General features: G+C 41.5%; 1 protein-coding gene across 1 annotated transcript in view; it reads left to right on the forward strand.

Moving 5' to 3' along the window:
* The first annotated feature begins 2,988 nt into the window (after positions 1-2,988).
* Positions 2,989-24,393, forward strand: part of GDPD3 (glycerophosphodiester phosphodiesterase domain containing 3) — a 318,837-nt gene continuing 297,432 nt past the window's right edge. Inside the window, exon 1 of the mRNA XM_044086278.1 lies at positions 2,989-3,207. Within this exon, the coding sequence (XP_043942213.1) occupies positions 3,069-3,207 (139 nt within the window). The 5' untranslated portion in view covers positions 2,989-3,068. The remainder of the gene's footprint in view (positions 3,208-24,393) is intronic.

Consider the following 24,393-nt stretch of genomic DNA (forward strand, 5'->3'; position numbering starts at 1 on the left):
TATTAAGTCGGAGGATGCCTTGTATGCCAGACACGTCACCTCTATGCACTCTGTAGGATACTGAGTATAGTGATAAATCTTTGAGATGGTCAGTGCAAGACCTGTTGTTTAGGACTTGTATCCTTTTAGTAAGGTATCTCTGTGGGTATTCCAATTGTTGCATGGGTCTGGACAGATACATGCCAAAGTGGGCATTAGACAAAGTGACTGACCTAATGAGGGCTTTGTAAAGGGGGACAATAACATCTCTAGATCTAGTCACAATCAAGTTGTTTATAAGCTGTGCAATATAGAAAGACTTTCTTATGACTCTGTGCACATGTTGGTCAAAAGTTAGGTCACTTTACACAGAAGTTCGCAAATGCCAAACAACTGGGTCAGTTCTCATGGGGCATTGTCAATTTGGCAGTTCCCTAGAGTAGATGACTTCCCAAAAGATACGATAATGTATTTCTTGGAGTTTAGTTTCAATTCATGATTCTGGCACCAGTTATTTTTTGGGACAAACCTTCCTGCATGATGGTTAAGTCATTTGGGAATTCAATAACTGCTCCTAGCTTGCAGTCATCTCCATCTTAGCTGGGCAAAGGCCTTTGATATTTCCTTTTACCTTTGAGATGTATATGCCAAACAGAATAAATCTCAGCACCAAACCCTGGGGGAAACTATTGGTGACTGGTCTCTTCACCTATTTTGATCTGCATCCTGTGAGCAAGCATACATGTATGCATTCTTTGATTCACCTTCCTGATTGTATTAACCTGATTGTATTACATTATATTCTTTGTATAATACAGCACCACTTGTTAGAATGTGTTTTAAATTTGTAGTTTGGAACAGTCTTCTAGTAAGCAATGAAGCAAGATGTATGAACCAATAATGACAAAACTACCCATTTCAGAAAATTTCAACCATAAAAGGCCACTCAATCTTCTGTCATTGCAATCCACCAATATTAGTAAATATTCAAAAGTAAGTAATCTAAATAATTCCACATTAAAGGGATCTCTAACTAATGAAGAGGTTGCTGCTAGGAAACAACTTTATATTTAATTGTTTCATCTACAAATAAAGTAGCTGTTGCCCTTGAAGAATAAATTGCCTATGTTACATTAAAACATGATAAACTATCAATATTGCAATAGGGAATGGATGGCAAACTGATAACAGGTTCATAGTCCAAAGGAGGACATTCATAGGACTGCAGCATCCTCTCCCATTAAAGTACAACACAGTCCAGTATCAGCGATCCATCTGCATAATGTGGGAGTAGTGCCCAGAGCCTTCTGCATCAAAAGCAAGTATACTACCTGTTATGCTACTAACAATGCAAACAACTTAGCATAAGTAGCATAAAACTTCTCTTCCCATGAAGCTCTCAGCTCCTTGTAAAATCCACTTGATGATCAACTAAATCTCTCAACTTCGCAGCACAAGAAATCTGGAAAAAGCCAACATTTATTTGGGGGTTAAAGGCCCAATACCAGGGACACATTTTAAATATTACATGTATAATCTTAGAAAGTTGATAAAATAAAATGTTTTGTGTTACTATGTGTTTCCTGAAAGATAGGAAGACTGAAACTTAAAGAGCTATCATTATTTAGTGGATTCAGTTCTCACTGATTTGCCAGAAAAACACAAATTTTAAGAGGAACAGACCAAAAGTATGAGCCAAATATTCTGTGAAAATCTGGACAGTGGAGAGCTATGGACTCAGCTCCCTGAATCACAACTGGTGGTATGGGTAGAGAATTTAGGCTGTTGTTCGAGCCTGAGTAACACTAACCACCAGGTATACCTAACTGGGGCATTTTACACACACACACACACACACACACACACACACACACACACACACACACACACACACACACACACACACACACACACACACACACAGAGGAACTCCTGCAAATAAAAGAACAAAACTCTCCTTACCAGCATGACTCTGGATCCGGCAGCACCAATAGAACATCAGCAGCATAATTCCTGTAACACAGAGCAATAAGAGAACAAGAACAACTAGTTTTGGTTAGTTTAACTTCCCAACAGGTTTTGCAGCTGTAAAAGTGTGTGTGTGGGGGGGGGGGGGGCTCCCCCTGGCTCTAAGGTTCTGGCACCCATGTGTTTTATCATTAATTACTGTTTAGTGTGTGTGTGTGTATTTTCTTAGCATTTCTTCTGGTACTCTCGGCTCTCTGACCACACACTGACATCATTCAGTCAGTGTGTAACTGGTTATAGAGCATCAGCTTTAATGCCCTTTCACTTGTGTTTGTAATGTAATATTTATTTTCCCTTTTTTGTTCATCTGGTTTAATCCTTAATATGTTTTAATATTCATTTGTGAATGTTTGGAGTATTTTTTCATATTGATTGTCTTTAGTAGCTATCAGATATATTTATTTTATCCTCTTTTACTGTCAACTCTAATAAAGTTTACTTTCTGTGGCAGAGAAGGTTGATTATGAAATGTGAGAACATCTTTGTGTTTCACTTACACAGCTGTAGTCCAGGTACCTGAGATGGGATTAGAACCTATGCTGTTTTAGTTATGTTACTGCAGTGGCCATCATGCTTCTTTCAGAACTAATGGCAATGGTAACTGTGCTAAACAGGTTTGTTAAGTAATTATTACTACAAGAATTTAGGCTTTGTGGGAAGGGAAGATACTAGCACACAGGGACATATTAAAAAAATGCAATAATGAAACAGAAACCTTTTATAGTGTAGAATCTGCGAGCATTATATAGCTATAGTTATTGCAGCTGGGTGGGAAGATCAGACAACAGAAATTGCTGACTTTTAGCAGCAGCAGTATTATAGCAATGACTGTCAACACATTTCAAAATTAACCCTTTGTTCACCTCACCTGAATTTCAATAAAAAAATCCTGGGACTGACAGGAGGTGGAGACTGCTTTTTTTGCAGAACTGCTTTTACCAGTTTTGCAGTTATATAAACAGCTCTTGCAGTGTACTTCATCACAGCAGTTTATTGTTTTCTACTGTGCTGTAAAGTTCTCGTTTGCTTTCAGTTTGCTGGTGTGATATACCTGCTCAAGCATGTATCAGACTCTGTATTACCTTCTGTCTGCACTTGGTGGCTATGTTCTAAGCTCTTACTACCTGTTCAAAAATCCACAGGTGCTACACAAGAAAAAACACCTGGCCTTCCACTGCCATCACATTTCTCATCGAGGAGGTAAGTGTGATATCTCTGATATTTGCAAAAGGGACTGGAGCAAAACAGTTGTACCCTTTGGGTGAGGAGATAATCTGTTTGCAATTGTTTATTCTCACTAAAAATGACATTATGCTGCCAATACACTACTCTCTAATGTCCCTTATTTTGACTCCCTCCTAATCCCTCCTAAAACTGGTAATTTGGGAGAAGGTGGTGGATTACCTTTAATAAATAATGACAATAACCAGAGTTATAATCTTTTACTTCAGAAAATATATGTTAATTCACATTCTCTTTTTATTTATTTTATTTATTTATTTGCAGTTGGTTAACCAGGATAGTCCATTGGGCCAAAATAACCCGTTTTCAATGGAGTCCTGGGGAGAAAAGCTCCAAACACAGATTACACAAAGATTACAGTGATTTACATTTTAACAATTTCTGGTTATAAGACAGAACAAAAAATACTGAGGTTACAATCAAAAATATTTTTTTTCTCTTATTCTGTCAGCTTCTTTGGTTAATATTTTAAAAAGTGTCCCAGTAATTTCTGGATTTGTCCATGTTTCTGGAGGCAAGAGGTTAAGAGCTACTACTTTTCTCTGGTGGTAATGACTATCTCTGAAGGAAATGACTGTCTTAGCTCAGAAATAGTCGTACAGCCACAGAAGTGGAATGTTTCCAAAGGAATAAATGATGTGAGAGAAGAACATCTGTGTTTCATATTCCCTGAAATGGGCCGTTTGTGATACCAGTCAATATATTGCTTTGCTGTTTGTCTTGTACATTCTTCTGTCCAGGTATGAAGGTGATACCCAAGAGTGGTGTTCAAAGCAGAGCAGAAGAGTGTCTTTCTATCCAGTCTGCCTTCCGTCCTGGCAGATGGAAAGACCACTGTGGCACTTACTGAAGATGGTTCGAAACTTTATTGGATATGAGGCTGGCTTTTCTTCATTCTTTCAGCATCTCCACATTACCCACCACCACCTACGATATACCTCCATCTAAGCTGTTCCAACCTCACCCCTTTTATATTCACACATTGCAGGAAAAAGAAACACAGTGGATTTTTGTCCCAAACTATCCAAATAGTTACAGAGGCCAGTAATATAGGTTTGCCATCTCAGATCATCCCAATGTTAAATGACAGGGGAAACAGTGTTGCTGAAGCTTTTCTGTGTATGGTTAATTCATAGTTTTTTATGCTCCAGTCTTTTATACCAGTTAACCAAACATCTGTATACAGAGAGTAATCTTCATCACTGTATTCACCATCATCTTCTTGGATTTATGTGTAAACTGAGATAGTTATTTATTAACTATCATCAGGAATAAAAATCATTATCATGCAAGAAAAAAAGACATAGTGAATAGAGGCATGCAGGTGATGTTCATGAGAGTAACAGTGTACATAGCTGAATGAAGTGCTGCAAAAAGGACTTGCAAAACTTGTCACCTCACAGCATTGCATGTGGAGTTTGCTGTCCCTACATATACAGTCATCTAGATAGAAGAATGCAGCCTGGAAACTTTGAGGGGTTGGCAATATTTTGTTGCTTGTGCTGTCAAGGTACACTAAAGGTTGTGGTTACCAAAATGACCTTCTACAGTAGGAAGAAATGATTGCTGAAGTTATTAACTAATCCTATCTCCTTGCTGCATGGGTTGGCTGAACTTAAACTGTTTGTATGGCACGGCTTGCTGTTACATTTTTGTTAAAATAAAGATGAAAAGGTGGTGAAGAAGAAAGCCGTTTTACTTTTCCTTACAAAGTTCAGCCAGATGTTTTATTTAAATGCATATCTGGAGTTCGCAGGTTTGGGCAGGTAACTCAGAAATACATCCAGCAAACAGTAAACATCAGAGAGTTCAATGCTCAGAGTTTTACAACGTGAGAAACACACAGTACAGTAGCACAATAAAAACATATAACCATGTTTAAAAACGTGCAGAGATGAGAGCCTGCATTCACCACTTTTATTGTAAAGAAGGTTGTTTTTTTCTTGTGATTTCAGTTTTATTTATTTATTTTGCATTTTTAGTTGGTGATTTACTACTTTATCAGAACACACTCCATATAATCCAATGTAGTGGGTGGAGTTACTAAGAAATAAATATGAGCATTCATTGTTAGTCAGTAAACCTGTTTTAAAAAGTTAAGAGTAGAATTAATGAAAGCCTGTTCAAGAACTTCAGGCAGAACAACTTGCAGGAGACAGAGGCATGTTACCTTTTTGTTACAATCTCCAATTTATTGCATGAAAAAGGCAGAGTTATTAATTTCCTTGTCCATTGTTTATGTATTTATTTACATTTGATTACCGGGACGGTCCAACTGGGTAGAAGCCCATTTTCAGTGTAAGCCCAGGGAGAACATCTCCAAAATATTATAAAACATTTTAAGAGAAATAATTATACAATCCTCAAAAATAAAACAAAAACATCTGCATTTCAAATAATTATAACAAATTAGACACAATAAAAAAAATGGTTAAGAATCAATAGCAGGTATATGACTATCATTTAATATTTAGAGAAATTTTAGATAGTTTGCAGAGAAATTAAAGGTAAGTTAGTTTTATACAAGCAGGAATTACAATATGAAGTGAGGGAAAGACAGGTTTATAGTATATTTAGAGAGAGAGTCAGGGAAAAGAATTAGATAGCAGTAAGTAAGTAAGTGAAAAAGGGAGAATAAGGAGGTATAAGAAATGGAAAGATACTTATTCACATTTAAGGATATAGTCTGTCCTTGTTATGAGCAAGAACAGAGCCAGATTTTCACTAGTAAGTCTTTCAGAGTGGTTTTGAAATGTGGCAGGGAAGGTGTAGACCTGATGGATACAGGCAAGGAGCTCCAGCCTTAGCAACTTTGTACAAGTACAGACAGTGTCCAGCAGACTTGCTAAGTCTGTAGACAGACAGGAGTTTCTGGTCAGTGGATCACATTTTTCTGAATAGTGCTTTCCCCTAGAGTATCTGACCATGCTGTCAGTTTGTATGATGAGTAATTGCTGGTATTTCTTGCATCCAGACTGTGGCATACAGCTCTAGCAGACAAATGAATACACTAAAAAGTTGGAATCTAACAACAGCTATAATAAGAATACATCTAGTAAGTTTGTGATTGCTGTAGCTGTTGCATGCCGATAAAGCCTTTTCCATTCATGTATTATTACAATATCAACACCACAAATATTTTTTATATGTGGCAGTGTCCCAGTAAATATATGCAATAATTAATCACAATGAGCAATTTGCACGTATGATAAAGCATCGTAAATGTTATTAAGAATGTAGAGTACATTCCTCTGGTGCATGTTAATTAGGGCAAAATTAATCAGTACGAACATTGAAGTGAAACTGTTCTGTTGTGTTTGTGGAAGCATTTTTATCCATTTGTGCTGACCTGGACATAAACATATCTCTCAGCCTTGGTGCCTTAAAAGTCATATCTCTGACCACTAAATATCAGGCAGAGGGTCAAACGGAGGAGCACTGTCCTAATTTTCAGAACAGAAGTTTTTCTGATAGTAACATCCATATAGTTAATGATGAGAAAGCTTTCTACAGGTCTACTTTGGTTATTCGATACTGTATGTGCCCCAAAAAAAGATCTAACGTTATGAAAAAAACTGATAAGTTTAGGAGGAGCAAGGCAAACATCTGATAGAAAAAATAATTGTGCATTGCCTAAAAGCATTGCTCTTTGCCTAAACTGTAGCACTGAAGATGTAAGAAGCTAGGCAACAGATCGGAAGTTGTAGGACTATGAAGTGAATTTAAACATTTGATAGGCTGTTTAACTTTGTAGTGTAGAAATCAGAGGAAATGAGGTGTAAGAGTATTAATATAGACAGGTCTACCCCAGCTTCATATATATCAAAGTTTTCAGAAGACCTTGGAAACATATTTTCAAGAGGGACTGAGGGGCTGCTATTGATATAGACACTTCATCTTCTGCTTTTTTGCATGGTATGAGGAACGGTGTTCAGACAGGGCTAGGTAAAGTGCATTGTGTCTGCTCTGGATGAAGTTGATGCTACAGTCCTGAACAATATCAGATTTCAAAGTATATGAAGAAAGCTGACTTCCTGTGTTTTATTGTCCTAGCAGGTGATTTCATGAACACACACACATGACCATAAGGCAGCAGGTTAACTACCTGGCACAAAGATGAAGCAGGCCATATATCTGTACTAGATGCAATACATCTTAAAAAAAGAAATTAGAGCATGGGTGCACCGAGGGAAATGAGGCTGATAGGACTGTAGAACTGAACCCAGGCTGGGTTCTCCTAGCCCCAAAACACAGGATAGAACATAGATATGATTTAACAGTTCAGTGCAAGTACCAGTAGAAGTTATAGAACATAAAAGTAGCAGCAAAGTGTGGAAATACAAGGCACACGAGCATTTAGTATAAATAGTGCAGTGTTTCAAGGGGCATAGAGGAGTATATGTCACTGCAGATTATCTGTACTTTCTCCGAAGGACTGTCATGTGAGGTTCCTTTTCTAATGCATTACTAAAGGTTAGCAAATATTGCTACATTCTTTTGAAACTACTTCTTCAAGTGATTATGTAATTTTACCCAGTCTCTTTAGTCTTGAAATGTTATCTGACTGATGTGTTAACTCAGAGCAGGTTGCCCTGTAGTTAATAAAAACTCAGGTTCAAAGTCTGAAATTCATCAACATGTTGTACGTGGTAAAATCCTGTGTTATAGTGTGGTAACACTTCAAAAATGTTTTTTAGTTTATGAATGAAGTGCTGAGGAAATCCACACAGTTTACATGACATCAGATAGGCTGAGGTGGAGAAGTGCTATGTCTAAAATGCATGGTTCAGGCTTGTTTCTGTTCCACAGAGGTTGCAAACTGATATGAAGAATGATTGGCAAAGCGCATTATACTTGTGCAAAATCTGGAGTGCACAGGCTTGAGTGACAAAGACAAGGGTGGTATTGCATAGACATATTCATTAATTGCCCTGCTGCACATTGATAATGGGATGGCTGTTGGTACTACATACCCTGCCAAGCTGTTGTGCAGTTCAGGTTCCTTCCACAGCTGAGCTTTGTCATCCTGGATGATTGAGCAACTATTTTTCAGGTACAAGGTTGACAGTGTCACTCTGTACTACATCTATAATGTGTATTCTTCAGATCTGATCCTTGACTACCAGGATCATGTGGCTGGCCCATCCAGCTAGACACCCAGGTTTCCATGGCTTTTACATGTGGTTATAGGAATACTTCTGCTGCTTGCTGGAGATACTGTAGGTATCTCCCAGTCAGCTGCTTTGAGGATGCTGTCCTCACCTATATGTTATGACATGTAATGTTCCATATATATTTTTTTCTGAATGCTTTCTATTTACTTACCTGTCAGATTTTAGCTCCCTCATGAAACTCATCCCGTTTATTTCATATCAATGATAAATGGCCACTGACTTGGGTAAGATACATCTGTTGGGGCTGTCATCCAGGCAGGTATGAAATCTGTTTTTGCCACCATCATCCATGGACCATCATCTTTTCTGTGGCTCAGCCCCTTCCCAAATTTCTAGACTAGTAACCAAGGGAGCTGCATGGTACGTCTACTATCACCAGTGGTCTTTTCCCTGCCTCAACCCCAATTGTGTCCCTTCTCCTAGCCTGTGTAAGGGCTATATTTGGACATCATCATTTACAAAGACAAGCAAGGCATTCTACTAAGCTCCAAACTCACCACCAGCTTGATAGCATCAAGCTCATGTTCCAAAGCCTATACTTGCATTGTGATGATCAGCCAACCAGATTCACCTTTAACCAGAGTGGGCAAGCCAGGTTCTCATTTCCACTGTCCTCATACTTGGTTCTTCCATCACCTGTGCTGCTAACTGAACTGAGGTCATCTATAGAAAGGCTTTGTTCCTGTGCATTTCAGAGCTGGGCTATAATGTTCCTTATAATGCCCAGAGCATTAAACAACCAGAGAGGGCTTTGTTCCTGTGCATCTCAGAGCCTGGCTATAATGTTCCTTATAATGCCCTGAGCATTAAACAACCAGAGAGGGCTTTGTTCCTGAGCATCTCAGAGCTGGGCTATAATGTTCCTTATAATGCCCTGAGCATTAAACAACCAGAGAGAGCTTTGTTCCTGTGCATCTCAGAGCCGAGCTATAATTTTCCTTATAATGCCCTGAGCGTTAAACAACCAGAGCGGGCTTTGTTCCTGTGCATCTCAGAGCCTGGCTGTAATGTTCCTTATAATGCCCTGAGCATTAAACAACCAGAGAGGGCTTTGTTCCTGTGCATCTCAGAGCCTGGCTATAATGTTCCTTATAATGTCCTGAGCATTAAACAACCATGCAGGCATTCTTCACCACAGTGAGTCTGCCAGTGATGGAAAGCACAATACTTTCAAGGTTGGCATAATGGTTAAGGTATTTACCTGACAGACATAAAGTACAGGGTTGGAATCTCACTAGGGAAACATGACTCGGTTTAAAAGGCCCCCTTAGAGGTCAGTAGCCTATTATGAAACTATGAACTTGAAGTTTGAATGTATAAACCTGAGCTATGAACCTCTGCCATGTTACCATCAGGGCCTCAGCTAAACCTATAATGGTAGCATCCATTCACAGGAAATTATATCATTCCATCAGTTGGCAGCTTGTGTGAAGCATGGCTGGTATTTTCCTGAATGGGTCTGATATCCTGGGAATGTACATAATGTGAACATATAGCAGATTAGTGAACCACACCATGCATTCACTCGAGGATGGCACTTCACATAGCACTGATGAGTACAAATATAACTTGCACACTAGTTAGCAGATGCAAACAGGGAAAAACAGCAGCAGCAGAAGGAATACATCTGAAGAAATGAATAGGCATTGGGAAGGCTAGAAAAGGAGTATGGAGGGAACTAAACCTTTAATTTGCAGAATATATGCAACCTTCCATTCCATAGGTGGTTGATGCTTCCTGCCTTGTACAGACATGGGTGATTACTTCTATCCGCCATTACCAAACATATGCAGGGCAGTATATTACATGACACACAGTAGAACAAGAGCAGTGTTAGCCAGCGACATGATGCAGAGGGATAAAACCCTGGTTGTGGCCCAGGAAACCCAGGTTCGATTAGCAACTCAGACATCTGAGATGCCAGTATGGGAGGATGTTCACACCAATTTGGGGGAGTAGGATAATTGCATATGCGCACCTCATATTTGACCTCCAGTGATTACACATACGCAACTCATGTTTTACCTCCAGTGGAGCCTGGGGACATACAGGAGTGGAGGAATAGTCTGAAGAGGGCAGGCATATTGGCTGAGTTACTGTGTATGTAGGATAACATGCCAGTGTGCCCCATTGCACATCTACCCTAGGATGATATAAGCAAGGGCATGGAGAAGGAATCATTTAAGAATTAAACTAACAAAAAACACTTCTGACAGCAGGATTATTCTGGACCATGGTTCTTAATCACTTCACCTGCCCCAGATGTGGCATAGGGATAGCCTAGGTAGGCCAAATCTGGTCCAGTAGACTCAGTGAATGAGAAGAGGACCTGGGGCAAGCTGATGGTCAGCTGTCAGAGCCAAAAGATAAAAAAGGGCAGTGTTGGACACAGCATTTAATCTCTTGAAGTGTGGGATTCATAAATTAGATATATGTGGAAGGGACCTACAATCAAAGCATGAACGAGCCAGCAGAGTATTCTTTCAGTCTGTGATACTGTATAATATGGTGATGCCCAGGCATTTGACAATAGCAAATCCATCATACCCTGAGCTAACATCACTGTAGATGAATGTACCATCTAGGATGACAGAGATTCATCTGAAACCCATGCATGGGATGGCAAACAGTGTACACTGCATGCCTGATTTGTGCCATTTAGGAGTCCTGTGGACCTACATGTCAACATGATTTGCATACATACAGAGTATATGTGACAAGTATTACCAAATCTGCAGCCTCTGCTAAACATTTAGTAAAATGGTGTTTTACAAGAACACCTCCTCAAACAATATAAGCACCATTGTATGTACACCATCTGTGCTGCACATTAGGTAAGGTATCTGCACATTGTATGTACACCATCTGTGCTGCACATTAGGTAAGGTATATGCACATTGTATGTATACCATCTGTGCTTGTAAAGTATCTGGACAACAGAAATATACACAGTTACAGAATATTATCATATGTATGGCATACAAGACAAAAACACAGACGTACAGAGGCATAGGAGTCATACTGGTTAATATCACTGGGGACAGCTGTTATACTGGATTTATTGCACTTCTGTCTGTGTTGGCATGTGGATACATAGTGACATATCACCTGCAGCAATGAACACTATGAAGAGGCATGAAATCTTACAAGCATGTGCATGAGTAGTCTGTTTTCTTCAATTAGGTTGCCCACCATGGCAGCACCATACTCATGCATAGAATGTATTGTAGTGAGTGCACAACATATAGCTCCACTGACAGCATAATTAGTACTCCTGTACACTTCAGCACCACGTGGACAATATGGAACAATACAGAGCAAGCCACATCCATTTCATGGTGCATAAAAGACACAAAGTGAGCTACTCTGAGACCTGTGGTGCACTGAAGATACAGAGCAAGCTATGCCAAAACTTGTGGTGAATGGAAGGCAAGGAGTCAGCCAGGCTCAGCCTGATGGTGCACATCTTGTGTCAGTCTAGCAGCTGCATTGTCCATAAACCTTTCATGATCCTCAGTATGCTATAGTCCCCCAGCTCTGCATACGCAGCATCACTGAAAAGACCAGAGATGTGGTCACTGCTGCCACTGTTTATGGCATAGAATGGCACAATACTTGTGTAGGATTGGAGTTTGCATGTGTAACTTAGGTAGCACCACATACATGCATTATGGCTGAAACAAATGGTGCAGATATCTGCCTTACATGTTATAGGCAGGCATCACTGTTCCGACAGTGAGACTATCATCTTCAGAAGATTCCAAAGTATTGCTAGGCTTCCCAAAGCTTTGTACCTCTTCATGTGGCACCGCCTCACTACCTAGGTCATAGTCACCCTGATGGGCATCCCTCAGGACAGCAGACAGTGTCTAATTAATGTGTTGTGTCTGTGACAACCATGTCTTGCATATCCATGCCAAGCAGAATACAAAATGCAGCAGTCAGTGGCTGTTCATTAATGTGCGCATTTTGATCAGATGTCAGTACATTTACATTGTGCAAGATGAAGTCATTGTCACTGATGTCACTCTCCAGTGGCCATGGTTTTGCTCTCCTCAGCAGTTATAATCGCATATTACAGAATATGTTTCACCATGCCAGTTACTAGAGACATGACAGCATGCTTAAAAACAGATGCAGAAAGACCTCACTGTCTGCATTGTATCCTTATCCTTTGAAGTCTGTCCAGAAAAGATTTGTTGTGGTTAACGTTATTAACATGCATAATTGGCCTAGTATTGTGTGTGTGTGTGTGTGTGTGTGTGTGTGTGTGTGTGTGTGTGTGTGTGTGTGTGTGCGTGTGTGTGTGTCTGTGTGTGTGTGTGTCTGCGTGTGTGTGTATCTGCGTGTGTGTGCATGTGCATGTGTGCATGTGCGTGTGTGTGTGTGTGTGTGTGTGTGTGTGTGTGTGTGTGTGTGTGTGTGTGTGTGTGTGTGAGTGTGTGTGAGTGACATCTACCTGATGGAGCATCCTGTATGGGCATAGAGAGGTGACCCTAGTACAAGCCGCTATTCACCCACTAAGTTCCTACTTTAACTCCATTCTGGGTCAGAGGAGACCCAAGTTGCATTCACAGGCATACCACCAAACAGCATGGCACAAACTGGAGGAAAGCATCTGTCTGAATGCCTAAAAGCATGCAAGGCAACATCTGTACAGCATCAGTAGTAAATACGGAGCCTCTTTTCTGTGTGGTTGAAACAGGTACCCACATCATTGCTATCCAGATAAACACAGCCAACACCATAGTGTGCACATGATTACCAGCATGGACAGTGTACATCAGTAAGGTCAGCAGCTGCATCTATTTACGTTTGTCCCACCTGGCTACATCACTCTTATAGCCAACACTAAAGATTCCGTAGGTTGTTAAATCACCATTATGCGTATCTACAATCTCCTTATCTTGTGACACCTGTATGCCCTTTAATATTGCATCATCTTGCTTATCCTTTCCACCTCCTGACTGCAGGCATGTTTGCATACCAGCTCGATATGTCTATTGGCTCACACTGGCAAGCTTGGATTGTCGAATTTTGTAAACATTACTATCTGTTGCATTTAGGTGTCATATGGTTTGTCTCCTCTGCCAGTTATGGAACACGTGAAACCATGCATTGTTGCAGTCCATTTGTCTGCGTAGCCTTTATTAATATTGCAGTCTCTTACTCAGTGAAGTAGTCCACGTTTCTGTGTCTTGCACCATTCATTCACCCTGGCACCAGTAATTGAAAGCCCTGCAGAGTCCCCTTCTGTCAGTGGTTCTTAACACACCCATGTCCTGTGCCAGTACTGAAATGTGGATACTGTAATGATGCACAACATGGATCAGTACCAGCACTGCTGACCCACATACAGTGCAACAACACCTACCAGAACAGACTGCAGTACTCCACTTAGTGGTAGAGTTGGAGGCTTTATTGTGTATCACAGCTAACACCCCCTGTCCGAGGCAGCAGGTGACATGCAGTATAAACATAGATTCATAGATTCATAGATTAGTACTAAGCTAACTGCCCTTGCGAGCCATTTTAAGCTTAGCCAATTGTCCCTTGTGAGACTCAAACCCTGCACCTTGTGCTTGCAAGGCAAACACCTTAACCATTAGGCAGTATAAATAGGTCTGTATATCTTGCTGCCCATTCCCATGCTAACATAAGTGAATCCCCTGCTTTTACATTGAAGACACTTGCTGTATCTCTTTTATATGAGAAGATAATTGATAAGTTGATGTGCTTGTTTAAAACAGGCTATACTTGGAAAGTATCAGAAAGGGCTTCATTGCAAACTTTGTTTTGTAATGTTGAGGGGCAGATATGCAGTGATCCAGGCTTGTATACTAACATCTGCTGGTAGTTTCTCTGCTTTCTGACAGGAGAAAAGGCATTCATCACATACTTAATTCACCCCCCCCCCAATAGTTCTGTTTGCCTGAGAATGAGATGTTCCTGTAATTCTGCCCAGATAAGAACAGAGATACATTACACATGAGATTCTCCATGTTTCTTTCTTTTTCTTTACTCTGGTATGTAGCTTTTACCAGCCATTGCTCTTCCATGGAGCAGGTTTTGCTGAAGGATCGTGTAATACAAACACATTGTGAGCTGATGTGTATAACCACAGCTAGACCATATGACTCTGATAAAATCAAGCTCACTATTAGTCTACAGTCACAAAAATGTCCTGTGGCACAGCCACACTCAGGTTCTGTGTAATAAGGATCGTCATGAAAAATGACATCAGAGACAGCAAGTTTGCACCACTTTGCTGTAGGTGGTTAACCACAGTTCTCATGCTACCTTCCCTCTGTTTTCTGGTGACTGTCATGCTAAATCAGCAGTTAAATTTTCACACCCTTATCCTTACCACCCTGTTAAGCATTTCATTTAAAGTTAATATCGGTAAATACCAAAAAACAGATAGACTTGTTTTCAAAAGAAATCCACCGACTTTATACAATCTTTCCATAATGCCACTGTACACTTTCAGCAGGGAGTAATTTTTATAAATAGGTCCCCTATAGGTCAGAATTGATTTCATGGACACACACGCACACACGCACACACACACACACACACACACACACACACACACACACACACACACACACACACACACACACATACTGCAGATATAATGGTAGTGTAGGAAAAGGTTTCTGGTACAACTGTCATCCTGTGGATCTGTGTTCAATTCCTATAGTCTTCACCTGCGTATTGTGTGACACTGATCATGCTACTCATCTAAGTTTAAGCTCCCAAGTTACCCCTGAATAATCAAGATCTTATGCTTAGTGCCTCTTAATTGTTTGAAGCAGAACAAACAAATGACATACTTCACTTTATAGATGGAGTGGGGCATGGCGATGGTGTCTCCAGTAATAATTATAGAATCACCTTGCACTTATAAATGAAATCTTATAATGCAGAAGAGACATCTTTAATTAATTACTGAAATTTACTTAAAATTACAGATGGCCGCCCACAGATCAGAAGTGGCCTTAGTAACTCTTAGCACAATCATTAAAATATAATGGAGATTGCTACATTTTGTAGGCTTGTCTCTGTGGTATAAGGTGATCAGAGCAGGTCATATGGCACTTAAAGCTCCAATGATTTGCACAGCAGTAAAATTTGCTAATGCTGTAGGGTAGGATTATGCATTAAAACAAATAAAATGGAGAGAACTAGTCAATTAAATATTTAATGAGGGTATACTTCCACGGTGGTGCAGAGGTAGCGGTGTTGCCTCACAGCAAGAGGTTCTCCCGTTCGATTCTCGGCTGGAGTGTGGGGAGTGCCTTCTGTGTGGAGTCTGCATGTCCTCCCCATGGTTGTGGGCGTTTGAAAGACATGCGTAAATGGGAGTGTCTTCGTTGAAGGTTGAACGTTGAGCTGGCACCTCGGCGTTCGTGAAAATCTACTGCCAATCATTAGTGGACCAGAGTTCCGCTGTGGTGACCCCTAACCGGGAAAAGCTGAAAGACAACAACATGTTCATAGGTTCATAGGTTCATACTAGGCTATCTGCCCTAGGGCATTTATAAGCCTAGCCAGAGTGTGTGTGGCTTTCACCACCCCTTAGGATGAGAATACTATACCCATTAGTTTGCTGTGCCTCTGTCCAGCAGTGACACAGAGATGATTCCCGGGGTAAACCTACGATCTCCCATCCACTCGTCAAGATTTCTCTTGAACAGAGTCAATGAGGGGCTCTGCCTCACATGGACTGGGATTCTGTTCCATAGTGTAGGGAGTCTCTGGGTGATGAATCTGCCCCTCCAGCACGTCCTATTTATATCTGTGTTGAGGTTTAAGTCTCTTGCTCTCGTGGCTCTGGTGGATTTGGATTTTTTGAGGTGGAGCATGTCCATTAATTCTGGGTTGGACATGGCCTTGTATGTCAGGCACAGATCACCTCTGAGCAGACGGTATGCGACTGAATAGAGCTGGAGTTTCTTCAGTCGGGCAGCGTATGACGTATGTTTGAGCCCCTTTATCCTTTTGGTGAGGAACTTTTGGGGTCTTTCCAACTGCTGCAGGTGTCGGGTAAGGTACATTCCGAATGGGGCATTGTACTCAATCATTGGTCTGATAAGTGAAGAGTACAGGGGTACAATGACCTCTCCTGATCTGGATGTGAATCCCTTCATGATCAGGTGGGCAATGTAGAAGGTCTTCCTAACCACTTTGGCAATGTGAGTGTCAAAAGAGAGGTTACTGTCAACTTGGGTCCCCAGGTCCCTGATAACTTCTTCCATGTTTAATAGATTACCACCTATGTGGTAATTAGGGGTTACCCTGTTTTTCCCAAAGGGTATGACTATACATTTTTTGGCATTTAGCTTAAGGCCATGGCTCTGGCACCAGTTATCCATTTCTATGAGACCTCTCTGGAGGATGTCTGTGTCTGATGGAGTGTCATTTATGGTGCCCAGTTTGCAGTCATCTGCAAATTTTGTCAGCCATAATCCCCCTATGTTTGCCTGCACTTCAGAAAAATAAATGCCGAACAAGAGATGACCCAGGACTGAGCCCTGTGGGACACCGTTCATGACCGGCTTAGAGTCTGACATGGCACCAGCAACTCTAACCCTGTGGGTTCTGTCCTTGAGCCAGTTTGCAACCCATCTTGTGACATATGGGTTTACATCTAAGCTGGTGAGCTTTTCTATGATGCCCGAGTGGGGTATTGTGTCGAACGCTTTTGCTAGGTCAAGGTAGGCTGTGTGAACTGCCTTACCCTCATCAATGGCCTTAGTGACTGTTTTGAAAAAGTCGACCAAGTTCAAGAGGTAGGATCTGCCCTTGACAAAGCCAAATTGGGTAGGATCCAGTGTCTGTAGGTCCCCAATGTCTTTATTTATGAGTTCCATTATGATCCTCTCCATAGCTTTGCAGACAAGGCTCGTCAAGCTTATGGGGCGGTAATTTCCAGGGTCCGTAGAAGCACCGCCTTTGTGGAGTGGGACCACAGTTGCTGTACGTCATTCTTTGGGTACGTATCCTGTAGTAAGGCTAAGATTAAACAGCAGCCTTATGTGTGGCTTTAGTTCCTCATTGAGTTCGTGTAGCACACAGCCGGGGACACCGTCCGGTCCCATTGATGCTGTGTTTTTTGCTTTAGAGAGAGCAGCTCTCACCTGGGCATCTGAGATGTTTGGGAGGCTAGACTCTGGTGGGATAGATATTTCTCCTTTTGGGAGAAATTTCCACTGAACCTGTCTGCCAGTATGTTGGCAATGACTGTGGGTTCAGTGATTTTTGTATCATTTTGGACTAATTCTGAGCATATCTGGGAGTTTCCACCCAGGTTTCTAACATAGCTAAAGAAGGCCTTATGATTGTCTTTTGTGTCTTTAGCGATTTTTCTCTCAAAGTTGGCCTTGGATGATTTTATGAGTGATCGTAGTTTTTTGCTAGTGTTGATCAGAGATGCCTTCCCTTTTAGGGATTTTGCTCTGTCATGTAGTAGCTTTCTCCTCTTGTTGTAGAGTTTGTTTATGGCTGGGGTCCACCAGACCGGGCGCCTGCCTTTGGTGGAAAGGGTCTTGATTTTATTAGGGATTGCTTGATCCATACATTTCTGGAGGTGCTCAGAGAAGGCATTTGTAAGGGTTTCAGCAGCGTGGGTTGTGGTTTCCACTGACTCGGGGGCCTTGAAGGATACCACTCCAGTCTTAAGAAGTGTGAAGTTTGCTTTTGAGAAGTTCTTCACTGTGGTCTTTTTTGCTGGGGTTGGGGGCAGGATGTGGATCTCCAGTGAGATTAATTTATGGTCTGATCTCACCAATGAGGGATATACTTCCGGTGTGGAGCATTTTGTCCCCATGTTTGTGATGATCAGGTCTAGTATATTTTCTCCTCTTGTGGGAATGGTGACTAGTTGTTCCATAGCATTTGAGTTTATGAACTCCAGGAACCTTTGAGCTAGGGTGTTGGGGCTTGAGTAATGTTCCCAGTTTATGTTTGGGTAGTTGAAGTCACCCAATATGATGGTGTTTGGAGAGACATTCATACTCTCCAGTGTCTTCAGGAAGGCTGTGTGGGTTTCCTGAGTTTGAGAGGGTGGTCTGTAGCATGCTACAAACTGTAGGGCAGTTTTACCTATGGTTAATTGCACCTGGATGGTCTCTGATGCTTCGTGCGTTGCCACTAACCTGGAGGTGTGGGTATCCTTTATGAATATGGATACTCCCCCTCCTTTTGTGGTTCGGTCCGGATTTTGGGGCCGGAACGCATGATATGAGGTATAACCTGATAGTGCTGGGGTGCTCTCAGGAGCCTTGAACCAGGTTTCAGTTACAGCACAGACATCGATGTCCTCCATACTGAGAAGGGCTTCGAGGGCATGCATCTTGAGGTTTAGACTTCTGGCATTGAGCAGTATTACCCTTAGTTTTTTTCCATTTTTGTTTTCTAGGGCGGTAGGTTTATCATTTGAGCCTTGCCTAAAAAAGGCACTATGGGGGTGGCAAGAGCCTTTGCCAATATCCTGAAGCCCAGGGGTGACAGGTGCAAGCCATCCCTTGCGAAGCAGCGTGGCTTGTCAAGCATGTCATCCCAGGCAGACAGACAGTGGATCCCCTTAGAATGACACCAGTAATTAAGCCAATTATTAATGCTGATCATTTTGTCTCTGTATTGTGGCATCATTCTTGGTGAGGGTATGATACTGCTCAGGGTCAGGGTCATACTGGCCTGGGCTACATAATCTGAGAGCTCCTCTATGTCTCTTTTCATGTAGTCCAGGGAGGTACGTCTCAGGTCGTTCACACCGGCATGGACAATGACTGAGTCATACTTGTACTTGCTGTGGAGTGACCTGAGTGCTTGTGTTATGTGGCGGATTCTAGCGCCCGACAGGCAGCCTACTGTGATCTTTTCCTTGTTCAGTCTGGTGAGTGGGACGTCAGTGTGTCTGACTATGGAGTCACCTATAACAAGTGTGTCTGGCATTGTGTTTGGCCTTAAGGGCTGTGACTGTTTAGCACACTGACTTTGAGAACTATGTGTTGCATGTCTTATGTCTTGAGGTGGCAGTTGCTTGGGTGTCTGCTTTGGAGGCCTCTGTAGTTTTGGTAGATTTTTGATCAGTGCCTCCGAGTATGTCTTTGTGTGTTTATGTGTTTGTTTTGCAGTTGTGATAGTTCTATGTGAAACTGGGTTTGTGGTGTGCGTGGTTTCCTTCTCCTCCTGTCTGGTCTTGCCAATCCTGAGTTGAGAGAGCTCAGCCTCCAGTTTGGCTATATAGTTGCATCTCTCACATGTATTTGTGTTTTGTGGGAGAAGGAGTGGGTTGTCTGTGTACATGAGGCAATTGTAACATTGCCTCAAGATGCCCAGATTCACCAGCTGAACAGGAGAGGACGCTAGCAACTGACCCTTCGACATGCTAGAAAAAGTTTGCTGTGTAACTGAGTCAGAATGGACCTATAGGGAAATGGGTACTCAAGGGGATTCTAGGCTAATGTAGTACTTTGTTTAGTATATAAGTACTTTACCTATATAAAAATGCTTTAGGAGCAAGTGCTGAGCTATTGAGATAGAGAATAGACTATTTAGATTGCAAGTAGAGAAGTTCTAAGGGAAAAATTGAAGAGCAGACTTTACGGAGCCAGAAATAGTTTAACCTTGTTTAACCGACGCTGCCCGATGGTGCTCTATGGGCAACTCCGCGCTAAATCACGCTAAAGCGGTCTTTATAGCAGGGGGTTGAAAAGAGCTAGGAATTGACCCAAAATGGCCAATAGACTACAAGTTTCTGGCTGGAACCACTGCTCTAGGGACAAATAGGCTGCTCAGTGCTCCCCACTCCCACTGGTGAACAAAGAAGCTTCCCTTTATCCAAATAAGGATACGGAATAGCACAGGAACCAAGCCAAAGCCCAGAGATCAGCAAACTCTGAAGACTGGACTATTCTAGTTCAGTAAGGCGGGAAAACAAGATTTTTTTTTGCAGAAAACAGAGGAAAAACAGACAGTAAATGCTATAAATGCTTTTAAACGGCTAGCGCACTTGAGTGTGTTAGCCTACAGGTAAAATTAAGCAACAAATAACTTTTTAAAAGTGCAAAACAGTTAATCAACACAAAAACAGTTTAAATAGAATGCAGAGCTGTACAAACAGGTGAAAATGCAGTCGCTAAGCAGTAAATAATCAAAAAGCCAGAAAAAAAATACTTAAATCAGGAAAAAGTCACTCTTTTGCTCTCTGCTGCTTGTAGAACTCTGCAGGACACCACGAGGAGCGGTGCTGAGTTGAATACAAGCGAAAAAGCGCGCTAAAGTGGGCTTTATTACAGGGGGCTGAAAAGAGCTAGGAATTGACTCAAAATGGCCAAATAGACTACAAGTTTCTGGCTGGAACCACTCCTCTAGGGACAAATAGGCTGCTCAGTGCTCTCCACTCCCACTGGTGAACAAAGATGCTTCCTTTTATCCAAATAAGGATATGGAATAGCACAGGAACCAAGACATAGCCCAGAGATCAGCAAACTCTGAAGACTGGACTATTCTAGTTCAGTAAGGTGGGAAAACAAGATTTTTTTTTTTTGTTTTTGTTTTTTTCTTTTTTGCAGAAAACAGAGGAAAAACAGACAGTAAATGCTATAAATGCTTTTAAACGGCTAGCGCACTTGAGTGTGTTAGCCTACAGGTAAAATTAAGCAACAAATAACTTTTTAAAAGTGCAAAACAGTTAATCAACACAAAAACAGTTTAAATAGAATGCAGAGCTGTACAAACAGGCGAAAATGCAGTCGCTAAGCAGTAAATAATCAAAAAGCCAGAAAAAATACTTAAATCAGGAAAAAGTCACTCTTTTGCTCTCTGCTGCTTGTAGAACTCTGCAGGACACCATGAGGAGCTGTGCTGAGTTGAATACAAGTGAAAAAGCACGCTAAAGTGGGCTTTATTGCAGGGGGTTGAAAAGAGCTAGGAATTGACCCAAAATGGCCAATAGACTACAAGTTTCTGGCTGGTACCACTCCTCTAGGGACAAATAGGCTGCTCAGTGCTCCCCACTCCCACTGGTGAACAAAGAAGCTTCCTTTTATCCAAATAAGGATATGGAATAGCACAGGAACCAAGACAAAGCCCAGAGATCAGCAAACTCTGAAGACTGGACTATTCTAGTTCAGTAAGGCGGGAAAACAACATTTTTTTGTTTTTTTGTTTTTTTCTTTTTTGCAGAAAACAGAGGAAAAACAGACAGTAAATGCTATAAATGCTTTTAAACGGCTAGCGCACTTGAGTTTGTTAGCCTACAGGTAAAATTAAGCAACAAATAACTTTTTAAAAGTGCAAAACAGTTAATCAACACAAAAACAGTTTAAATAGAATGCAGAGCTGTATAAACAGGCGAAAATGCAGTCGCTAAGCAGTAAATAATCAAAAAGCCAGAAAAAAATACTTAAATCAGTTATAGCAAATACAGTTATAACAAATGCTCTGAAATATACTGTATATTTCCAAAATGTTTGAGAATGACAGTCAGAACACAAGAAGGTTCAGGTGTAAAAGAACCACAGAAAATATAGTGGATTTAGAGAGGTAAAACCCAGAATTCAGAGCACTAGAACTAAGCAAGGTTACTGATTGAGGAATTAGGATTAGGTCTGTTAATGTGGGCAGACTGGACAGACAGGATCTCATTTGGTGCTCTGTATAAAATGCACGGTTCAGGCTAGTTTCTGTTTCAAAGGGGTTGTAAACTGATATGACAAACAACTGTCAAAGTGCATGATATATGCACAAAATCTGGAGTGCACAGGCCTGAGTGACAGAGACAAGGGTGGTATTGCATAGACATACTCATTAATTACCCTGCTGCACATGGATAATGGGATGGCTGCTGGTACTACATACCCTGCCAAGCTGTTGTGCAGTTTAGATTCCAGCTGAGCTTTGTCATCCTAGCTGATCAAGGGACTACGTTTTGGGTACAAGGTTGACAGTGTCACTCTGTACTACATCTGTAATGTATATTCTTCAGATCTGATCCCTGACTTCCAGTATTGTGTGGATGGCCCATCCGGCTTGACACCCAGGTTGTCATGACTTCTGCATGTGGTTACAGGAATAATTCTGCTACTTGATAGGGATACTCCCAGTCAGCTTCTTTGAGGATGCTGTCTTCACCTGTATGCTATGACATGTAATGTTCCATATATACTTTTTTCTGTCCGCTTTGTATTTACTTAAGTGTCAAACAATAGCTCCCTCGTGAGGCTCATCCCATTTATTCCATATCAATGACAAATGGCCACTGACTTGGGCAAGAGACATCTGGAGGGGTATCATCTAGACAGGTATGAAATCTGTTTTTGCCATGACCATCCAAGGACCATCATCTTTCCTGTGGCTCTTTTTTCCAAACTTTCCTGACTAGTAGCCGATGGAGCTGCATGGGAGGGCTACTATCACCAGTGGTCTTCTTCCTGCCTCATCCCCAACTGTGGACCCTTCTCCTAGCCTCAAGGGTTATATTTGGACATCATCATCATTTACAAAGACAAACAGGGCATTCTACTAAGCTCCAACCTCACCAGCAGCTTGATGGTACCAATTTCATGCCCCTTGTCTTGGCTGATTTTGGTGCCTTGTAAGCCTATCCTTGATTGGTGAGGATCAGCCAACCAGATTCACCTTTAACCAGAGTGGGCAAGCTAGGTACTTACTTCCACTGTTCCCTTACCTGGTTCTTCCAGCATCTGTACTGCTAACTGAACTCAAATCATCTGGGTGATAGAGAGGTGTTTGTTTCTCTGCATCTCAGAGCCTGGCTATAATGTTCCCAATAATGCCCTGAACATTAATCGACCGTGCAGGCATTCCTCAGTACAGTGAGTCTGCCAGTGATGCAAAACACAGCAGTTTGTGGGTTGGCATAATGGTTAAGGTGTTTACCTGACAAACACAAGGTGTAGGGTTGGAATCTTACTATGGAAACATTGCTAGGCTTAACAAGCCCACTTGGGAGTCAGTAGCCTAGTATGAACCTATGAACCTCTTCCATATTACCATCAGGGTCTCAGCTAAGTTTATAATTGTTGCATCCATTCACAGGAATGATATCATCCCATCAGTGTGAAATGCAGATAGTTTTTTCCAGAATGGGTCTGATACCCTGGGAATGTACATGATGTGAATATATAGCAGATTAATGAACCACACAATGCATTCACTCAGGAGATGGCACTACAGTATTTAGCTGATGCAAACAGGAAAAAACAGCAGCAGTAGTAGGGGTACATCTGAGGAAAGACTTGGCATCGGGAAGGCTAGAAAGAGAGTATGCAGAGCTATACCTTTACTGTACATAACATATGCAACTTTCCATTCCACAGGTGATGCTTCTTGCCTTGTGCAAACATGGCTGATTACTTCTATCCACCATTACCAAACATATGCTGCAGCAATATATTACATGATGCATATCAGAAAAAGCGTAGTGATAGCCAGAGACATGGTGCAGAGGGATAAAACCCTGGCTATGGCCCGGGAAACCCAGGTTAGATTGCCAACTCAGATGTCTGCGATACCAGCATGGGAAGATGTTCACACCCATTCGGGGGGAAGGATAATTACACATGTGCACCTCATGTTTGACCTCCAGTGGAGACTGGGGACATACAGAGGGAAGAGGAATAGTTTGAAGAGGGCAGGCATATTAGCTGAATTGTTGTGGATGTAGGATGACATGCCAGTGTGCCCCATTACACTTCTATTCTAGGAAGATACAAGCAAGTGCATGGAGAAGGAATTATTTAGGAATTAAACTAACAAAAAAAAAAACTCCTGACAGCAGGATGATTCTGCACCAGGGTTCTTATTCATTTCACCTGTCCCAGTTGTGGCATAGGGATAGCCTAGGTAGGCCAAAGCTGGTCTAATAGACTCAATGAATGAGAAGAGGACCTGGTTGTAAGCTGATGGTCAACTATGGGAGCCAAAAAGATAGGGAAAA

This window comes from Protopterus annectens, chromosome 10.part0 (genome assembly GCF_019279795.1).
Source record: "Protopterus annectens isolate FY-2018-M chromosome 10.part0, PAN1.0, whole genome shotgun sequence".
NCBI lineage: Eukaryota > Metazoa > Chordata > Ceratodontiformes > Protopteridae > Protopterus > Protopterus annectens.